The sequence below is a fragment of the Aythya ferina genome (assembly GCF_964211825.1).
Source record: "Aythya ferina genome assembly, chromosome: 1".
Taxonomy (NCBI): Eukaryota; Metazoa; Chordata; class Aves; order Anseriformes; family Anatidae; genus Aythya; species Aythya ferina.
The window spans coordinates 147527397-147549237 of NC_140296.1; the positions used below are offsets into that span (position 1 = coordinate 147527397).

At 42.5% G+C, this 21841-nt stretch overlaps 1 protein-coding gene across 2 annotated transcripts in view; it reads left to right on the forward strand.

The window, feature by feature from the left end:
* The window catches only part of TBXAS1 (thromboxane A synthase 1), a 244211-nt gene continuing 222370 nt past the window's right edge, over window positions 1–21841 (forward strand). The window contains exons 1-4 of one of the 2 annotated variants that reach the window (XM_084536293.1): window positions 1–279; window positions 9982–10277; window positions 10557–10620; window positions 12778–12978. In XM_084536293.1, the coding sequence (XP_084392419.1) occupies window positions 12881–12978 (98 nt within the window). In that variant the 5' untranslated portion in view covers window positions 1–279; window positions 9982–10277; window positions 10557–10620; window positions 12778–12880. Of the gene's footprint in view, window positions 280–9981; window positions 10278–10556; window positions 10621–12723; window positions 12979–21841 lie in introns of those variants that run through there. The other variant, XM_084536292.1, reaches the window with a different exon arrangement.

Sequence of the window (21841 nt, forward strand, 5' to 3'; positions counted from 1 at the left end):
CGAGGGGCACTGCACGTCCCAAGGAACTACAACCCCCACAGTGCGTGGCGAGGGGCAGCAGCAGGGGGCAAGGGCTGAGAGGCACGGGGGCTTCTGGGAGTTGTAGTCCCGCGGGCTGTGCCCTGCCACCGCACCGGGGGCAGCTTTCCAAGCACCTGTCCGCTGGGTGCGAGGCAGGATGACTACGTGCTCCACCGCTCCCTTTGGGGTGGTGCAGTGCATCTGCTGGCTCGCAGGCCGACCAGGAACCGCTGGAAGAGGCACGGGAGACACGTCAAGGTAAGGATCCTGCAGTGATTGCTGCGGAGTTGGAAGAGGAGGAGGGGGGCTGTAAATCCCGCTGCCCCGCCGGCTGTCCGGGCGGTGCGTTTTTTGGGCGGCGGGTTTTGCCATCTCGCCCTTGTGGCACGCCGTTGGGCGAGCCGGCTTTATTTGGGTTGGCTCGGGGAAGCGTTTGCAGTGCTAGCACGTGGGAGCCGCTGCACAGGGATGCCATTCTCCCCTGCAGCTGTGGTTGGAAGTGCGGCTGCTGGCTCCACTGGATGAAGGTTAGCGGGAATAAATATTCATTCAGCCTTAGAAGAAGGCGGGGGAAGAAATCCCACTCCCTACAGGGACTGGAGATCTAGTGAATAAGGGTCTTATGACATCCAATTTCTTGCTGAATTTAAGCTTGCTTTTCTCATTCCACTTTTTTTTTTCTCCCCTGTATTTTTCCTTTTTCTCCTTTTATCTTGACTTCCTATGTATAACTAGAAAGAAACAGCCAAACACAAATTTTGGTTAAGCGGCTGTGAGAGCATTTGCCTGTGCACATTTCCTTGTTCCAGCGTTCCTGCTGTTTGCTGCAGGGTGGCTGAGCAGTAGGCAACTGACATTCTCAGGCTGTGCAGATCACCACGGTCAGCAGGAGAAATTCCTGGAAACGCTTTGGTTTCATCCAGCCACTCAGCGAAACAGAGCAGCCGTCAGGACAGTGCAGGGAGGATAAGCAGCTTTGTGTACTTCATGTTTGAGGTAAAACACTCCCGAGCTTTTTGGTGGTGGTCCTATGACAGGTGGCTTCCTGGGGAACTCGTCCAGCCTTGCTGCTGGTCCTTACACCTAAGAGTAAATTTCCTTGAGAGTTTTGGGAAATTCTTGGCACGAGGATGCTCTGTGGGCCTTCCAGGGTTGAACATACACTGTGTGGACAGGGACTGGGCTCATAGCTCCTGCTTCTGGGGTCGCACAGCAGGCAGTGGGCATGATGTAGGACCAGAGTGGATGTTTTTAGTTAAGGCTGCTGTTGCAAGACTATTTAAATGAAGTGGAGACAGACAGGAGTTAGTCCTAGTGAAGATCCCACCCAAAGGAAGATGCAAGAGACAGCTCTCAGTTCTGCTGAGAACTGTGTTGCCCTTTTAATGGTAATAAAGAAGCCTTGCCATTAATCTCCACAGCTGCTGCCAAATGCTGAACAGGTCTGGATGATGAGGCAATTCCCCTCCTGCTCTGAGGTTGATGTGGAGGTATGGCTTTTGGGCGGGCTTGGCTCTGCCCCATGGGCTGCTGTGGTATGGAAAGGTAGAAAGCACACTGCTAACGAGCAGGTGCCCTTCATGAATCAAATGAGGGCAGAAACATTAAGCACAGTGCTCCTGAAGGCTTACCCACAAGGAGGGGTTATACATCTAAAATGAGGATGCTGTAGCTAATGTCAGAGGGACTGGCAAGAAGCGCCAAACTGAAGTGCCGTTACCTAAAATCCAGCTGCTGGTGTGGGGAGGGCTCCTGGATTTCTTCTCACTTGAAGTGTTTCATACACCTCACAGGCTTCTGGTATACCCAATGTTCTCACTGTTTACAGTAACAGACACTGCTAATGTGTATGTAATAGAAAATAATCTGCTGGGGCAGTGGCACTGAACCTGAAAGCATCCCATACACATTCAAGAACCTTTCCCAAACGTGAGTAGCACTAATATCAAAACCATATTTGCCTACAGCCTCTTTGCATTTCGGGCATTTCCCTATGTGCCGACACCACCTGTGTCAACTTAACCTGGGTAACAAGAGCACTGCAGAACCAGCAGCTCTGTCTCCAGAGCAGAGGCATGGCCAGGGTGCCACCGAAACCCCGGGGCAGGGCAGCTGCTGGAGGAAGAGGAGGGTGATGGTGGTGGGTTATCCTGCTGCACTGAGCCCTGAGCAGTGGGTGCCTCTCCTGCCTCCCTCCTGGAGGTGAGGGTTACCCCATCAAAAAGCATGAACCCCCCAGCCCTACCTGCAACGTTTAAACAGGCATGAATTTCCCTGTTGCATCTGTCGTCAGTGTGCTGCACAAAAAGCAATTGTGTCAGTTTTGTTTTCCTTTCCCGGTACATATCAGAAGTCAAACAGCGTGATGTGGCTAATGGTATTATATTGACCCACCTCTGTGGTTGCTATTAATATCTGAAGAAATTCCCAAATGTCACAGCCCCAATAATAGCACGGTTGCCTGCCCATCTTTCTCTTGCCAAACAGATTGGTGTCCTTTTATGTTATCAGGTCCTGTAATTGCTAGTCCAAATTTTGCTCCTTGCTTGTGTTAAGATGCTAGGGACCAAAAATATGTATTAGAGGACTGATATACTTGCAATTGGTAGTGAGGTGATTTGCAGTGTCATTTGAGTAGTATCCAAATTGCCAATTCTTTTCAAAATAAGGAGTCTGAAGGGACTTGGGGGAGAGGTATCCTTTTCTTCTCACTGGCTGCAAAAATATAACCCACCCTTAAAAAAAAAAAAAAGTATTCAGAATCCAGCCATAGAGCACAGGCTACTAAATTTCAATTGCTGTTTTTATGTCATTATTGCAATTGTAGTGATTCTGTAAAAGACAAGACAAAAGGTTGCTCTTTTCACTTTGAGCTCTTTCCATCCTCCACTTTTACAGCAAAGGTTACCCTGAGCAATGTGTACATATGTCTGTTCTAAGTGTAGAAATACATATTATTCATACCTTGTCAATGTATATGCTGGAAAACAGAAGCTGAATTTATAGCTATATTTCCTCTCTGCCGGGGCTTTTAGAGTTGAGTGTTTCAGTGTTTCCATTACAAACCCCTGTTTTCTGAGGTTTATAACAGTCTTGAAGAGCATAGCGGTCTTGAACCATAATAGAAAACATGTAATGTTGCATTTACAATACAGCTGTAACTGCACATTAAGGAGTGTAATCTTCTCAGTGTACCCACAATGCTCCAATAAGGTTAATTGGAGTTACATATACTAAGAGAAAAACAATATTTTACCCTTAGAGTTGGTGCTCTCCACCCCGAGAGCTGTGAGCACCACACAAGGGCAGTGCCTCTACCTCTGCCAGACTTACAGCTGCATCATTCCTGGCTGTGACATGAAAACCCCATGTGCACTGCAAGGCCCCAGGAGCACTCGCCTCCCTCCTGTGATGCCTCACTGCTTCACAGACTTGCCTTGGAAATCAAGGCAAAGATGACCAGCAGATATTGTACCTCATCGAAAGTGTGGCGAGGCCTCCATCCTGTATGTCTCTGCTGTTCCTGCCCTCAGCTTTTAGTCTTGCATAAATACAGGTCCCTCCTGAAACCCCGGGCATTTCTCCATTTCCAGCCAGCTTACTCCATCTGGCATCTTGCATTCGTGTGTCACTCTGCTTACTAGGGTAAGGTAAATAAACTGAAGTTCATCATAACATCCCATTGCCCCTGGCCTAATTAGTCCAGCTCCTTTGCAGGGCACCTGGGTGGTTGCTGTTGGTAGCCTGAACTGCCACGGGCAGAGCTGGGCCTCCAGGAGGTGCCCCACACCACTGGGGTATCTGCATGGGACTTTTACTTCAGCAAAAAGTGTCTCGCTGTATTATTCACATGCAGCAGTTCCTGCATACCTGGGACAGGGAGGTAGCTGCTCGTGCGTGTCTGACAGGTCTGACTCTCAGAGCTAGCACCTTGTTTAAATTTGGCTGATAGCTACAGGGCTCTGCCGGGCCCGATGTCCCACTGTGCCAGTTTGGTTGCTTTGTGAGGTAACTGTGAGCACTGGGTGAGGGGGCAACGCTGGCAGGTAGCGGTGGTCTGACTTAAAACGAACACTTCAAAAATGGATAGTGAGAGAGAAGAGCTGAAGTTAAAAGTGGACAGTTGCCAGGGCTGCTGGCCGTGTTCATACTAGAGCCGATTTATCATTGCAATTGCTCGCTTGAGCTTGTTGGACTTAATTGGCTGAAGGTAAAGAAAGCAGCAGCATGTTCAGAATAGAAAGAAACTTCTAAGAATTGCTAAAAAAAAAAAAAAAAAAACAAAAAAACACACAACAAAAAAAAACCAACCACATAACCCTTGGAGCTTGAAGACTTTGTTAGGCTCTTTGGCGAATACAAAGCTGTCCTCTCAGATTGTCACAGGGCCATGGTTTTTCCAGTTTGAACCTTAGCTTTGATCAGCAGCCAGTAAAAAGACAAAGTATGATGGCTAAAAGGTGTTTTCCATGTTCTTTTTTTTTTTTTTTTTTTTTTTTTGATATTACAGCGAAACTGAGAAGAATACCTATGTCCTTTTTGCATTAGGCCAGCCACAGTTTAAGTCCAGGCTTATCTGCCAGCTGGTAGAAGGCAGCAGAAGGTAGGAAGGAGGTAGGAGGCTGGGCTCACTGTGAACCTTATGCTCAAATCCTGTCTGTGCATCAGTATGAGGGAGCAAGTTAGCATGAGCATCAACAGGGTTGAAATCTTAGTGAGACTAAATTCTTCTTGCTGTTTCAACTCACATCTCACCTTACTTAGTCTTCCACTTAACCTCTCTTCCCATGGCTAACAGGTCAGCTTATTGGGTTCATGCCCTTTTGGAAGTACTGCTAACCTCAAGCATTCAGAAATCACAAATTCACTCCTAGATTCATGAGACTGCAGGAAAATCATGCATTTTTTAATTGAGCAATTAAAATAGCTTAATTAGTATTTTAGTCCTGATACTTTGAATTTCACAGCTTTGGAACATCGTTATCCTTGCTGTGAGGGGTTGACCCTTTTTGCCCCCAGTAAAACCTGTATTTGCCACAATTGCACAAATGAAGAACTAGTGCTCTAGCAAAGCCAAAAACAATAAAAACACCAGCTTAGCCAAGAGTTGCAGGAAGAACTGAAAATCTGGAAATGCTGGTTTTGTTGTTGTGCAAGTTTGTTTTTCACTTTTTTTTCTTCACTTTTTTTTTTTTTTTTTTTACTTTTGCCCCCTCACCAGTTATGCATGCGTGTGTTACAACATATCTGCTGAGAATGAGTGGGAGGGAGCTGAAGGGAGTTCTGATTTGGTGAATTAGTGTACAAGAGGCCAGCAGAAAGGCCTGCAGTAAAAAAAAAAAAAAAAAAAGCAAAGAATGGGAGGATACAAAAGGCTGAACTAGAGTAAAAACATCTGTATGTTACATTTGCCCTTCTGTAGTATTTAAGGGGCTGCAATTTGTATGTTAGTTGTTTGTGCTCCCTTCATATGGGTAAGAAGGCCTTTGGGAATATTGGGCATGATCTACCAAGAATCATTCATCATATCATGCATGAATTTAGGTAGAGAATATCCCCTGGATATGGGGCAAAAGTCAAAGCTTTTCAATGTTCTTTATATTGCTTTATTATTATTGCCAAACACAATCTTCTTGCCACAGCTCTGTGTGTTCCAGTGTATCATACCTTTTGTGTTATCAGGGCCATCTGAAAATAATCTGACAGGATTGTTCACACCACAGTTATTGGTATTTTGAAATTTTTACCATGGGGAACATCTTCAAAAGCAAGAGAGGCAACAGGACAGCAAGCTCCCTCTGCCTGTCTACAAAAGCCAGAGCAGAATTACCAAACCCTGCAGCGGGTGTTCTGCTGGAGAAGTTCCCGTTCCCCATGAACAGCTGTTTTTGCAGCCTGCAGGAGAGGCTCTGTGGATACTGCTAAAGAGATGCTGAAGAACTGGGGTTGTCCTTAGTGATTGCTTTGAACTGTCAGGCTGAGTCTGTTTGCAGTTGCTTAGTTGTATTTCCTTTCTACAGGTGGATGTAGACTAATAGCTTCTGGGCTTCTTGAAGTTTGAAAACCATTACAGTGGCAATAGCAATAGCCTGACTTGCTTGATTTGACCTTTCTTTTTCCTTTGTGCCAGTTTACCTCCTCTTCTGCGGTGAGACTAGCTGGTGGTAGTGCCTGAATTGTAATGCCTGGCCTTTTTTTGTTATGTTCATATCGTCTAATCCATTGTACATTCTTTTGCTCTTTCATTTTGCTTTCTTATTCATCTCAGAGGGTTAATTGCATCCAATCACTCTGATGTTAGACAGTTAGAGATAATGCACACAGGCAGAGCTGATACTGTCTGCAGTTCCCAGCTGGGACTTGATTCTACCACTCTTAGTCAGCTTGAAGGCCTTAACCCATGGGAATACTCTCTGTTCACATTTGTGGGGCTTCTTCTACAAGCACATGCTATTTGAAAAAATAGTGGCAGACCTAGGGTGAAGAATGGTTGCTTTCCTCATCTGAGATTCAAGGTTTTTGAGACTTTTGATACATTCCCCTTTTTGTTATTTTGAGCTCTGACAAGGTATTGATAAAGGCGCACTATTAGTGAATGTATTCTTTTAAATAAAAGAAAGTCATTGTGCCTGTCATTATCTTTTCACCTGTTCCAGGCCTTAGTACTGAGCCTGCCAATTCCCTGAGGCCACTCGTAGGTCTTAATAATCCTGAGTGGCTTTACCTGAGGCCCCACCACTGGCCCCATCACCCCCTGCACAGGAGCCCCACTGAAATTCAGACCTGGGGGTTCAGCTCTTCCTGAGGCCAGCTGGAGGTATGCTCGTTTCCAGCCCTCCTTCCTGTGTGGACCGTGGCCTTACAGCAAAGAAAGCCTGTCTCCAGCCCTGTCCCCTAGATTGGGCAAATGTTGCAACCCCCTTTCTAGCCCTTTTTGCTTCTGATTGGACCCCTGCGTGGCCCCCAAGTCCTGGCTCAGCCCTTGGTGTGCTGGGGTCATTGGTGTGCTGGGGCCCTTGGTGGGCCTCCCTGCTGTGTTCAGCTTTCTGGGGCTGCACCCGTTGGTACGGGCTGGTCGAGGTGGAGGTTGTCCTCTGCTCCCCTCCTGTCTCCTAAACTCTGGTGCTTTAGAGAGAGATAGCGAGCAATACAAGCACCCAGTTGACTTGTCCTTTTCCCAAGCAGAACGCAGGGCAGATGGTGGCGGTGGTCCCCCTGCAGCAGCCCTGGGACAGCACTCTCAAACCTGCCTCTTCACAGCTGCTGTTCTTCCCCTAGTCCATGCTATTTGTTTTTGCACTCTCTTTCCTTCCGTTAGGATGACTAGAAGGATGCAAAGGCCGGGATTTCTCCAGCTGGCAATTCAGGAGCCAGGTTGCGCAGAGCAGTGCAACGTTGAGGCTAATTGCCTCCAAAGCTGCTGCCCCTTTTAAGGAGGCTGCATGTAATCTTTCTCTAAAGGAATCTCTTTGTATCCTATTGAAAGGATTCCGTAATAAAATTATTGAACTGCAAACTGGAGAGGTAAGGTGGGGGATGTAGTAGCTACAGAGCACATTGAGCTCTCAAAGTGTTTCCATTAATTGGAGAAAACCAGTGTTCTGTATCTTCCTATCTGCAAAGCACAGAAAAGGACTGGGCTTTGTATGTTTTGGTGTCGATTCCACGGGCTAGTGGGTGAAAGAGAAGTTGATAAGCACGATTTAGTTAATTAAATTATAGAACACAGTGCTTCTGTTAAGTTTTTCACATTCTTTCAATCTGTGGTTCAGCACTAAAACGCAGCTTGGAGAATTCAAGCCTTGAGTTTGCTATCTGAAGTAGCTTTTCAGTCGTAGAAAGTTAGACATTTTTCTTGGTGTTTAAAAACCAAACTTCATACAAGGAATTATAACTTACTGATTCTTATCACGATATTGTTACGAAGGCAAACTTAATGTGGCTTTGTGCTACTACAAGACTAGTCTAGGCAGGGTGCTTTGGCTTTTGCTATCAGCGTGGAACTATTGATTCATGAACATAAATCCTTACTTATCTGCAGTCAACTTTATAGGGTAATGAAATTATAGGATTGCTTGAATCAATCAATGTTTCTAAAGCAAACTATAGAAATATAAACAAGTTAGAGATTATTTAATAATGTCAATTTGCTTAGAAATGCTTGGACATGGGCAGCAGATGTTACATTAATTTCTGCTTTCTCTGAAATTTCACTGGGGCTGCAAGACCTTAATGTCACTATTAGCAAAGGTAACTTTATTTTAGAAACTCATTCCAAGCTCTCACAGCAAGAGGAAGAAACTGTCATTCCTTTTGACCACAAAATCTGTGCTATTTCTAAGTGGAGTTCTTTGAAATAACTAGGATATCTCACAGCTTGTTGCTTTAGAGAGGACTTAGTGCAGTGGCACTACATTTAGTTAGCATAATGAGTTTTTTAGCCCCTGTGATATTGACTGAGTTTGAAGTACCAAAACTTTTAGTCGTCTAAGCTTAAATTTGTTAGTAAAGTGCAAGGTTGCATTTCAGCTTTCCTAGAATTTTAAGTTGGGTTCCTGTTTTCTGAGAAGTAGTTAGTTTAACATAGCCAGGTTCTGACTTTGGGAAACAATTTAAGTATAAAAGTCTGTCTTTATGTTTCTCGGTAGGAAGCGTCATGAAAGCAGCTTCCTCAGCGTGGTTTCACACTTGCAGTGTAGGCCTTTTGGAGATCCAGTTCATTGGAGCGATTTTATTCAAGGTGGTTCAAGAATCTTCCATGAGTCCGCGGTGTCCTTTCAGTGCTCCTGTCTTTTTTGAATGCAGAGCAGGATCTTTATAAGTGGACTCTGATGCCTCGGTGGTCTGTCCATTGAGTAGTTTGTCATCGTTTCTCATGTGGGAGGTTAAGACCACCTGATTAATCTGCTTGGTCAGTCCTTAAGCCTGGATAGCAATAATGGAGTCATACAAGCCAGATGTAAATCCCTCTGCTCTAACACATTAATATTCTCAGTACTTTGGCTATTAAGGTCGTTTTAAATATATACAAAAAACTCTGAGAAATGTACCTTTGATCTTTTTGATTGGTCTACCTTAAAAAAGGTTAAGAATTCATTTTTACTTTGGAAAGGTTTTTGTCTTTAAATTAATATCATATATACTTATACAGTTTTGTACATGGGCTTTGTTAAAGCTTATATGTAAACTGGTTTCTGATTAATCTCATGTTTTTTAAGCTGTTCTGTGGTATTTCATTTGCAGTATTTTGTGGCTAAGCTGTCTGTGTAACAGACTTCCTTGATCTGAGGACTATGCTACAAATTTCTGTAGAGAGAAACTGCTATAAAATTTAAGCTTAACACCTTTCTGGACTTCCTTCATCTATGGTAAAGTTGGTGTGGTTCAGCCTTAATTAGATTATTATAGACCTAAAACAGATGAAGTAGAATAGCATGAGAGGATTTGAATTTGGTCGTTAGCAAGAGCTCGTGGTTAGTCTAGCTGGTTAGCCATTAGCCTCTGAAATAAATGAAAGTACATTTTCCGTTTGATATGCTTTGAAGACTGGTCAAAATCCTTAACATGATTTAGGTCTTCTGAGAAGGCCTATATTCCTGCTTTTTTAATAAGCTCTATATTTCTTGTCTGAGTGATAATTTGTTTACGTCAAGCATTGCTGAGGCTCACTGCCATGCCTGTATTAATTTTGAAGTTGAAATGCATTGTTTTGGAAGAGCATTTATAAAAATTATTCCTGGAATTAGAATGGACAGGAATTTAATGTATGAATGCTTCCTGGAAAACCTGGGTTTTCTAAATGCCTTTTTTTTTTTTTTTTTCTTTATCAGTTGAGGAGCACTTCAGCTGCTCATACTTTGAATGCACTAATGCACTTCCCTTTTTAATATTTACTGCTGTGAACATGTGTGCAAGCTTGAAGTTCAATCCTGAACAGCCAGAGCTGCTTCTGTCTTGTAGGACTGACTTTCACTGGGGAGCTCCAAGTCTGCGGTTATGGCAGTGCTGGGGAAGAAAGGATGGATGGGTATCTTGAGCATAAGTTTGCATTGAATGAGGTGGAAATCTATGGACTTTCATTGCTGCAGAAGAGAAGAGCTCCGATGACACCACATCAAGGAGCTGTGAACCTTGGTCGATATTATCTCGAAAGAAGCCATGTGAAAGCAAATGCAGATAGTGCTGCTGACTCATAGGAGATGGACAGGAAAAGGCTACTTCCACTTCTGCTTATCTCTGGCTTCCTTCAGCATGCGGTTAGTGAGGACTTCGTGTGTGTCTCCATAGTTCCTTAATATCCTTATAATCAGCCTGCTCAATGTGTCTCCGTAAAAACAGCTGGGAGGTTGGTGAAAAATATTTGTGCTATTAGCTAGTTAATAAGAATGGCATTTCTTATGTAAATGACATGTAAAGAAAGAGGGGACACTGGAAGTAGGACTGATAAATAGCCTATTTTTATTGCTGCCCACATCCCTGATTCCTTTCCCCTGTCCTGCTAAGTATTTTATGGATTTTTCTGATTCTTTATGCAGCTGAAGTACTTAACTATGGGATGGTAACTGCAAACATGTGGGTCTGCAGTGACGAGTATTCCAGGTAGGTTTTGGAAATAATGCTACATGCCACCGTTCTTAATGGCTGGAGGTGCCGTGTTAAAGTCCTCTAGTAAGAAACAGGTGCTGAGGATTAAAAATAAACCCCAAACATCAACAGCAGAAGATGACAATGGTTGTTGTTGGGTGCTTGATTATGTGTTCTCTTCCAAATTGGATGCTGATGCGAGAGCCTGGTTTCTTTCAAGATGTGTGTGTTTAAGAATTGCTCATCCCACCTACCTCCCAGTGTGACTGGGACAAGTCTCCAGTGTAATTCTTAAAAAAATAAGCAAGGTCTGTACTTGGCTCTGTGTTTGCTGAACTTAATAGGAATTCAACCACAGTCTTGAATAGGAGAGTATCAGTCTTCTGTATGCAGATAAATATGACCTTTAATTAAAAAGCCAAGTAAATGAAAGCACAGTGAAATGGGAATATTATTTTTTAGCTTCTACATTTGTGGTGGTTGGTTTTCTTTTCTTTTTTTTTTTTTTTTTTTTTTTTTTTTTTTTGAAGAGACTTTAATGCATATAGTTATTTGACTTTTTAAAATTATTTTCTTTCTTAAAGTCCCACAGGATCAGTTGCTGGTTGGGATTGGCCTGTGCCCACTGATTAATTCCTTGCGTCACTGGTCTTGAATCTTGTTGCAAATGTTCTTGGAGAACTTGGCAGCCACAAACTGGCAGAGCTGTTATTGACCCAGAATAGCAGTAGCAATGTTAATACAGTAAGCAAGGTTTTCTGTGATCTGCTGTGCTATTCTGTGGAGTTGACGAGCTGGTTACCACCTTTTACTTATTCTGCAAGGATCTGAGGATGGAAGGGAATTAATGCAGTTGTGAAGCCCAGAGAACCAAAATAGCAGTGATTCAGTTAGAGTAGAGCCAAATCTTCTTAAAATTAAACTCCATTGTGTTAGAGACTTTACTTTTTTGATACCTATATTATTAACTTCTCTGATAAGAGCAGGAAATGTAATACAGTGATATTGGAGGAGCCTTGCACATTAAATCTAAGCTATTATCTTGGGGTTGTATGAGAAGAAACTGCTCTTCATCTGGTGTGTTATGGGAATCAGATGTTGCAGACTGTTTTGCAAGGTTACCATGTAATTCACAAACCTAGGTTTTTGGAGTAGTTTTAGTTTCCTTAACTTTCAAACAGGCTGTATGGAATATGTGGGAAAGCTGCAGTGCATATATGGGTATTTATATCTTCGTAAGTAACAAACAATATACTGGGTAGTTTCAGGGAATTTTGTCATGGGCAAGTGTTTACCCCAAGTTGCAGCAGTTCATGTTGCAATCTGGAATATTTTTTATACTGGTATTAACTAACTTTGTGTGTGACAGGCTGATGGTCTTCTCTCATAGACGTGCTTCAATGTTTATATTTATGTTAACCTTGATACTACAGATACTCTGGTTACTCCTGTACTGTATCTCCAGAGAGGCTGGTTAATGGTACCTCCAAAGGGGGCACTGCATTGAGCCAGGAAAATGTGCTGTAATACCTGTGAACCTGAGAGGAGCTGGTCAAACAGTGCTGCACGTGTGAATCGACTGGTGCGGCTGACCTGACTTACATGCCCGGTACTGCAGTTGGGTTTTGTGCTCATTACTTTCTCTTTCTATATGAGTCTTGTAGTACTAGCATTGGAAGAGCTTTTCCCTAGTTCCTCCTTTTAGTTGTGAAAATTTAAAGTTTATTGTCTTCGTTTTTTTTAAAGTATAACGAGTTTGGAGATTTAGTACTAATGAAATTGTCTATTGCAGAAATGCTCTGGTTTTGCTACTTCGCAGAATGCCACTCTTTGTATCCTTTGGGCACCACTGACAAGTCTTATATTCTTCTTCCGCAATCTGTATCCTGGTCAGGCTCTCCTCCCCTCTTTCTTTTTCCCCACATTTTCCCCAGTCTCCCACACTTGATGTCTAAGAACCTATTTGACCGCACTGATGTCTTAAGCAGTGGATATGTAAATATTTACTGGCATGACGATCAGCAAGAGGGAGGGGGGGAATTACTACGTATTACCCATTCAGTAAACCTTCAAGTTTTCTCTCTGAGTGTGCAGTCGATGAGAACAGGAAAGGTTTGCAGTTGGTGCTTGACTTGATGTATTTCTCTCTCTTGGTTCCTGTTTTTGTTGCAGATGTCATTCATATAGCTGTGGAAGGCTTTATCAGCTCTTGAGGAGACCTTCCCCTGCACACACACACTCATACCACTCAAGGCTGGCACTGTAGCAGAGGAAGATGGAGCTCGTAGATCTCCTGGCGTTCTCCTCCACAGAAATGAACAGTACAACGCTCACTCTGGCTTTGCTGGCGGTCTTCGTGGTTCTGCTGTACTGGTAAGTGATAACAGTGATATGGGCCGTGCATCACACACAAAGCCTGCCGAAGTTCCCCCAACATCTACGGAGTCCTTCTATTCTCAAGGTGAAACTGGATGATAATTGGCTGGAAGGGATGTGGAGGGTGAGGAGGTTTGGAAGCAGAGGTTGAAATGAATGCTCACAAAACTCATGTTGCTTTTTAGAGAGTTCTGTCTCCTTGCAATGTTTTGCCTTAAGTGTTTTACAAACAAACTGCTAACAGAAGTTGTCATCAAAATTAAGAACTTATTACTGTTGGTTTCTTGTTAATTTCTTCAGGCAGCAGGAGCATTGGTGCTGGTCAGAAAGAAACAGTACTCATTGCAAGGTCTCGTTGGGCTCTTTGTACTATGCTGCACAGTTGTCACTTGCCAGTTTTCTTGGCTTAGGTTTATAGGCACTTTAACTGCTGCTTGAATTTCTTCTCTTTTTCTTTCCACACTGAGTAATAGATACAAATCAGAATAACAGCAGCCCTACTGGTAGGCACAGTAAGCATTGCAATGAGCTATGCTGAAATGGGGGGGGGAAGAATACTGCCCTGTCCAGATAATTTATTTTGGAAATTAAATTGGCTGATCTGGGAATGCTTTTCTGTCTGGTTTTACTTGAATGCCTTTTCAAATCCTGCTTTCCAGTCAGGAGAAAAAATATATTATTTTTTTTCCTCATTTGCATGTGTGTTTGAGAAAAGGTTTTAGGGAGAGTGGCAGGAAAAGAACCTCATAATAAAATCCAAAGCTAAACTCAAAGAAAATAATGGTGGCACCATGAGTTCAGCACAATCATTGTAGCAGTGTAAGTGGTGGATCGGTTCTGTTCATGTTTCTTTATTCTTTGATCCTGTCAAACTTTGTTCAACTTGTGTGTTAAGGGAGAGTCTAGAGAGATTAAAAAAGAGTCAAGTCAAGCCTCTATTTGATGTGTTTTGCCATATCAGGTAGGTAGATGAGCCTGCTTTCTTAATAAGATCTGCTCAAAACTCTGGCTCAAATAATCACAAAAGTCAGTTACACTGACTTTGAACTTTATTTGGGGGAAAAAAAATGGCAAGACTACATCTTTCATTAAATCCACACTGTTTAACTGCTGACCTGTGGATGTGTGTAAGCTTAAAGTGGTGGGAGAGAGGCCAGAGGCAGAGACACAGTTCAGAAATGCAGCACGTGGGCTGGTGAGCTCTGGCAGCCTGTGAGGTGGCTGGGAGAGCCTGATGCTCCTCAGTAGTAAATGTCAAGATGTGCCGAGGTCTGTGAAGAAACAGAACTGTTCTGTGCAAATGTACTGTGTGTTCTGGTGTACGCTTCTCCAGAGCCTCACTTTAGGGCTCATTTTAAGGACGGCTGTTCTTCCTACTGGAGGGAAGACATGGGAGCTCTGTGCAGAATCTGGTCTTGACATAAACAAAGCTGGATCTAATGGCAGACTGAAATCAAACTTGAACCAGACTCCTGGCTGTGGACAGTCAACTGCTGAATCGAGTATGTGCCATATAATTTGCAGAAAGTCCAATTTAGGAGCGAGGTGGGAAGTTGCCTTACAGTAGAGATATGTCATTCAGTGTTTCTCCTTTCCTGGCTGAAGATGAGCTCTGTGAAGGCATCGAGTAAAGGAAGCTAGAGTTTTATGAGGAGAAATTTTTTATACCTTTACCTGTCAGTGGTTATTGCTAACTGATCTTATTGATCTGCAGGTGCAAGTTGGTTTTAGGATACTTTATTAAATACGGCTGCCTTTAGGCCACTCTTCCAATGAGAAGCTGGCATTGCTTCTTAAACTTGTAGTGAAGCATCTTGGGCAACATACTTGGGCTTATTGGTAGGTTTGCCTGGTTGACCAAGCTATTCAGATCCATTTATTTCAGTAAAATGCAATGACTGAACACATAAAGTTAGTGGCTTGAAGCATATCTACAAGCGTGGTGCTTGTTTTTCAAACCTGTCAGTCTATTCATATAAGATTCTATTTTGTATAAAACTTGTTTTATATTGCAGCTCTATTTAAGCGAATGAGTTAAAACCAACTCATGCGCATAGCCTCCTTTGTTCTCAGCTGAAACCTTGGGTTCAAGGAATTATTTAAAGAGTATGTAAGGGGTTGCTAATAGAAAGGCAGGTCCCTCATTCTAGAGATTTTTCTTATTACAATCATATTGCATGCAGAATTGTGTGTCTCTTCTAGGAGTTAGAGAACACAAGTGTTACCTATGTCAGAAGTAGTAATAAAGTAATAACTGCTCAAGTTCCTTATTCTAAGCCTTACTCTCATATTTTAATAACTTCTGAATCCCTCTTTTTTTTTTTCCTTGCCTTTTTCTGCCAGCATTGTAACTTTTCAGAAGGGGAAGGGAGGAATTAATATTTGCTGTTGTAAAGTTTGTTATGAGAGTAACTTCTGATTGATCAGGGTTTTAACGTGTCTAATGTTTTGTGAGTACAAAGGCAAGGCAATTTGTCCACCTTTTTTTGCTTTAAAAGGCTTACATGCTAAACAAAAGGCAGTTGTAGGTAGAGAAGTGAGTTGTTGCAATTCTAGTGTGCGTTAGATTTACCATGGTGTTGTCAACTGCCATGTTATTGAGCTATTTCCTTAGCATGATTTTTGTGGATGAATGGTACTCTGTGGTTCAAATGACACCCTTGAGTTGCTGCCCATCAGCTAAGCCTCTGTAGCTGCTAGTGTGTGCATTGTAAGGCCAGCTGTGATTTATCACAGTTCAGCTGACAGGTGATATCTTGCTAAGTTGTGATAAGACCAATCTCTTCACATTTCTGCGTAAGGTGAGGTCATATGAATTGGGGGGAGAAGCAAGGGTTGGTTGGGAAAGGGAGGAGAGGCTGTAGCAGTTTAAAAATAAACTTCTGGAGAAGATACAAGTCTTAAGAGGAAACCTGGATGCTTAGGTCATTCCTTAGACTGTTTTTTATGGTACAATTCATATTATCAATGATTCTTTTAAAAATATCCTCTAATAGCCCACCTGATTTCTTACATGCCATCATCTGTGAAATACGAACATGATTCTGGTAGTGTATTGTGTCAGCCTGAATTCAGTGACTGTAAGCTGTGTTTATCCTCCATATGGCCTTAAATCTGCTATAGGGAGAGGCTTTTTAAGTCAGCCGATCTAATTTTGGGAGTGGAGAGAACAGAAGCTTTTGGGTACACAATCTCTTTGGATTTAGAACAGGGTGAGCAAACATGAAGCTGCTTTTTCTGTCTTCTGTTAATGTAACTAATGTGCTCAGGTCTGCCTGCTGTCCTCCACTTACGAAGGACTTAGTTGTCCACTTCCCTCCTCATATTTACTACTTGCTATCCATGGCTCCAAGTCTTTTCCTGTAGATCTCATACCATGGATTCTTCAATGGCAGTTGCCACTTCCTTACTATTGTGGTAGACAATGAAATTTTACTGCTTTACTGAGAACAAAAAGGTGGTATATGGCTGAGTACATAAAGCCTGGTAATACCAGAGACACAACACTGAGTGCTGTTAAAAACAAACTAAAAATCAAACAAAAACAAAAACAATAACAAAAAACCCTCATGTCTATGTTGTTCCCACCCTCTATGATTTCTACTAGCCAAACTGATTATTGGATCGGTTTCTTCTAAAAGCAATTCCTTTCTCAATTCCAAGGACTGCTGTCTCTATTTGTTTAATCTCTGAATCTCAGGGTTCTTTTTCAGGCACGAAATAAAAACAAACACTTAAGGTAGGAATGGGGTTAACATTTACAAATCCTAATGATATTAGACCAATTGACTGTATCCACTGTACTGAAAAGTACAGGGGTATATCTTTGCAACATACTGTTCATTTTCCTTTCAAGTGTATGCTGAGTTGGGTATCCCATGCTTGGTTGTAGATGCAAACATTGTTTTGTGCCTTTCTTTTTGCTGTCTGGGGAGATGTTTGATAAAATGAAAGCAGGAGTTTATCTTGCTTTAAAGTTTAATGTACCATAAGCTTAGCATTATGAAGAAGCTGTCACAGCATTCAGATACCTGTGTTCAAACTGGATTATCAAGCCCTTGTCTAAACAAACCTGTTTTTTTTCAAAAACTTGGAGGTTGGATGGGAGGTGTTTGTTTATGTTTGTAAGATACACGTCTAATTGCATGCTTTCAAACATAGCAAAATATATACCATTAATGTCCTTGTCTGTTTCTGAAAAGCTAAATTGTTCAGAAAGATGCCATTTTTACATTGAAGTAATTTTATGATCACTTGTGTAACAGAAATACTTAGACAGTGAGAGACTTGGGTTGCCCTGGGTTGAGACACTGTCCATGCATTGCATAACAAGGCAATCCTGACCCAAAGCGTTTGCTGCCACTGATCAACAAAAATGAAAACTAAGCCTTCTTTTTTAAATCTGTCCTTAAGCCTGGACATTTGCATACACTTAAATGCAGCTGATACTTGCACATGGAAGAGAATGTGTTAGAGTTCACTGGCTGATACTGTATATGTAGTAGGCCACTTTAGAAGTTACAAGTTAATTTCAGGACATAGTATCTTGATACAGGTGACTTTAACGCTATTGCTTGTTTGGCATTACTTCATATCTGTGGTTTGGGAAAGCGCTATGAAAGAGAAAGCTTAGGTATATCTGTCTCCAAATAAAACTCTGCTCAGGTTTTGCAGAACCTTGTTGTTTGGGCTTGAGTTGGGCAAAATTGAGATCAAATACATCTCTATGCTTATGGTTTGAATGCAAGCCTAGGCTGAGGAGGTCATTCTCTCTGGCACATCCTTATATAGCTTCAAGACAGATCCATCATCAGGCTGTACAAAACCTGGATCCATTCAGAAAGAAGCACCGGTTGTGGGTGGGTATGCCCAGACTATTCCAGCTCTCTCTAAAGCCATCAAAGGCACGGTGCTATAAGGTCCGCTGTGTCTGGAAACCGAAGCCTGGATATGGAGCACCAACACACATCCGTAATGATGCATTGCTCTGCTCTCATGTCAGGCTCATTGACTTGAGAGGTTCAGAGAGGCATCCTACTCCTCAGGTGTTTAAGCAAGCTTGTTTCACCTGCTGTCAGAAAGCAGGGCTTTGCAGACAGCGAGTGCTCAGGGGCTGGTGCTCCTGGGCTGCAGCTGGGCTCTGGCTGCACTTTCACCAGGCTCTGCCTGCTGAGCTCTTTTCATCTTATGCATCCCTCCCACAGCAGTGGCTGACTTCAGGTTTAGGCTATCAGGCTGTGATTTCTTCTCTTTTACCTAAATCAAGTGACTCTGGGTGAGCCTGAGAAGGAGCAGGGTCTTCCCCTATTACAGCTTGGTAGTTTCTCGGTTTGCATTGATTCCAGCATTAGGTTCACAGGGGAAGAAGGCAGGGAAGTGTTTTTTTTTTTGTTGTTGTTGTTGTGTTTTTTTTTTTTAATATTCTGTTAACCCCAGCTTTTTTATTTTTTCCTAAAATGGCCATTATGTCAGTGGAAGTCATTCTGCCCCCCTTTATTCAAATGGCCCATTATGGAAGCTAGAAGGATCTGACTCAACAGGAAATATCAGCAAACTGCTGTTGATGACAGAAAAAGCTAACAGATTCCGAATGGTCTTTGTCATGCAGCTTTACATCAAGCAAATCTGGAATTCCCACTAACGCGTCAAACATAATTTGATCCCACAGCTGTGCAATATACGGCCTCCTCTTCCAGCTAAATCATCTCTAGGTGAGCCTGAGAAGGAGCAGCATAAGCTGCTAAATTATAATTTGGAGAAGTGCCATACCACAAATGACTAAATGCTTTCTTCCTTTGAAAACAAGGTAGATTTGATCATCCAGAATGAGGTTCACTCGCTGCCCTGATTATGCTGCTTTTAAGTAAACAAAGTTCTCTATTTTGGGGGAGAGGTAAAACAGTCTTCCAGAACTGCAGTTGTATCTTCAGCTTTATTCTTTGGGGTTCCCTCAGGGGCTGAGTTGTAACACTGCTGTTATCCTGTTAAAGGTGGTTCAGCCTTTAGTGCTGAGAAATTTGTTTTTTGCTTGCTTGCCTGCTCTTCATTACAACTCTGAGACCTCTCATGTTCATTAAAAAAATAAAAATAAAAAAATAGGGGTTGCATGACCAGTAGTGCCAGTAGTGTTTATTCGAAGGTCCTCAAGTGCTTGTTGGTTGTGGTGTTTTTTTCCTTTTTTTTTTTTTTTTTTTTTTTTTCTTTTTTAAAGGTACTTTACCCTAACACATGTGTAAAGGCATCAGTCTCCAGCCTATTTATTCCTCATGGTTTTTGCTTTTCCCCAAACACTTTCATTCCTCATCCCTTAAGCACAATTGGATTTTAGTGCAGGGAGATTATAGTGTTAATTGTAGGCTAAGGTATACCTACAAGGATAAGTTAGCTTCTTTTCATGAAACAAGTATATTCACCTCTCTCTCTTCTGACATCGTATCCAGATCTAGCATCCACTGGAGCATAACCAGTGAGTGCTGTGAGGTTAGCTGATGCATGCAAATGCCACTGGGTGACAGGAGCTGGATCCAGCCCTTAAGCAGTCCCATTTCTGCTTTCCCCTCCTGCAGGGCTAGAATGGACTGGGTCTGATCTCGAGTGGGTTACATAGACAGGAGAGACTGGCAAGGGACTGTGCAATTACTCTGGCCTCTCCACCAGGCAGCTCCTGCCTGGGAGTCTTCTCTGGTGTTTTGTTTAGCTCTCCTGGACTAGCACGTTGGGTTTAGCTTCTGATCTGCTGTTTAGCTTGGGGCAGGTTGGTTTGTTTATCTTGGCAATATGCAGACACCTCACACTGTAATTTTCGGTGCTCTGCACTAACTTCTGGGAACTCCTGCCTCCATCTATTGACTGTATGAGGAACATGAGGAGCTTAACACACTGTCCTTGGTGCACCAAACAGGATTGAAATTAAAGGAGGAAAGAAGGCAATGAAAAATCTACCTTAGCGAGAAGGCTCTGGCTGCTTGAGCAATGAGACACTCCATCCTGTTGCGCAGAGGCAGTCTCTTGCTGTGTCTGTGCAGTGAATTGAGACTCAGAGAGGTCTCTCGGGGCACCTGATTTCTCTTTAAAAGAAAGCTGCCTACTATTCTTTGTTTCATTTTGTCTTTCCATCAGGTTTCATCAATGACAGTGTTGGGTCTGTGTTGTCCTCACTGCTGGCTCACTGTTAACTAACGCCTTTGACTGCTGTGTCTTGCTCCTCTTTAGGGAAGTTTTATACAGTATTTAATGGAGCTGCCTGAAAACCATTTTAAAATACAATATTGACATATTATTCAGACATTATAATTAATGGTTTCCCATGACATACCTGAATCCCTTAGATTTTTTTTTTCCCCATTATCTCCCTAGGTTTGTTTTTTGTGTGTCTTCCCCACTGAAAACAAAGTTTACTGTTCGGTGAGCTCACTGTGTGCTAACTGCTGATAATTCACCAGCAGAAAAAGGTTGAAGTATTTTCTGGTTTGGGTCTGGAAGTGCAGTTATTTCAATTTCACAGAAATGGTGAATGAGTTTGAGAAAATGATGTTCAATGTCAATCTCTTTGTTCCCTTTCTTTATGGACCATTGCGTAAACTGGTGACCATTTCTTTTAAACTCTGTTTGTTCATTTTACATGCATTTTCTATGGCTGAAGTAACATTGCAGGTCAACAGGGATATGAGAATTTTAATGCAGGGGCCATCTAACATATGGGAGATTGTCCATATAGTAGTTTCTTCCATGGCTAGCACTTTCAATGGCTCTGAAGAATGTATACAGTTGGTCTGGGATAGTTTTCTAAGGAAGCAATAAACAGGTGAAAAGGGCAAAAACTTATATTTGTTTGGTGGCAGTTGTTGTTTTTAGTAGGAAAAGAGGCTGAATGTGTCCAGCAATGGCTGGAGAAGGACAGGAACAAAGGGCTGGGAACAGAAGGATTTGACTCCACATTAAGTAGAAGGGGGCTGTTAGAGATTGAGACCAAGCATGTTTGGGAAAGTTAAGGCTGGAGTAAAGGAACTCAACTGAGATATATGTTGGGAGCAGAAGGGCATGGGGTCAGTGGCTATATGCTTGTGCAGGCAAAGTCTACTTCCTTGGAAAGAATAGTTCCTTTCAGCTGACAGAAACCTTGTGATACTAGTTGGCCGTTGAGGGATATGGGAAGGATGAAAAGGCAATGGACTTCAGAAGAGATGTGTAATTGGTAACTATACGATCACAAGCTCCTTCTGTTTGAACGCTCTTGGATGGGAACTATTGGCAGAGTTTTGAACCTGTAACCCAGAGTATTCTTTTAAGTTATTCAGTAGCAATAAATCTGATGTAATCTGTGCATGTATGTTTGTGGTTTCTCGTCCAAAAAGCTCCAAAGAGCTTTTATGTAAACACCCTCTCAGTAGAGCTATAACAAGATGAAGAGGTTGTGGAGGCACGTGGTTTGAAATGTGGGAAAGACATGAAATATAGCCACCCTGGGAGAGGAAGGAACAGCTAAGTATGTTGCATGCTAGCAGGAGGAAAGGAGTGAGAGAAGAAATGGTGGTCAGGACTGCAAGGGCCCTCTTCCAACTCTTAAAATATCAATGTGATTTGTGTGTTCTCCAAAGACTTTAACAAATCTCTGAAATACACATCATGGGTTGAGGTACAGCAGTGTCTCCAAGAGATCTCAGTATAGGTTTCATGGAAGGTAAACTGAGAAGCTAAACATCTATGTAAGGATAGAATCATTAAGGTTGGAAGAGACTTCCAAGATTGTCTGGTCCAACCATCCCCCTACCACCAATGTCACCCACTAAACCATGTCCCTAAGGATCACCCACTAAACCATGTCCCTAAGCACCACGTCCACCCTTTCCTTGAACACCCT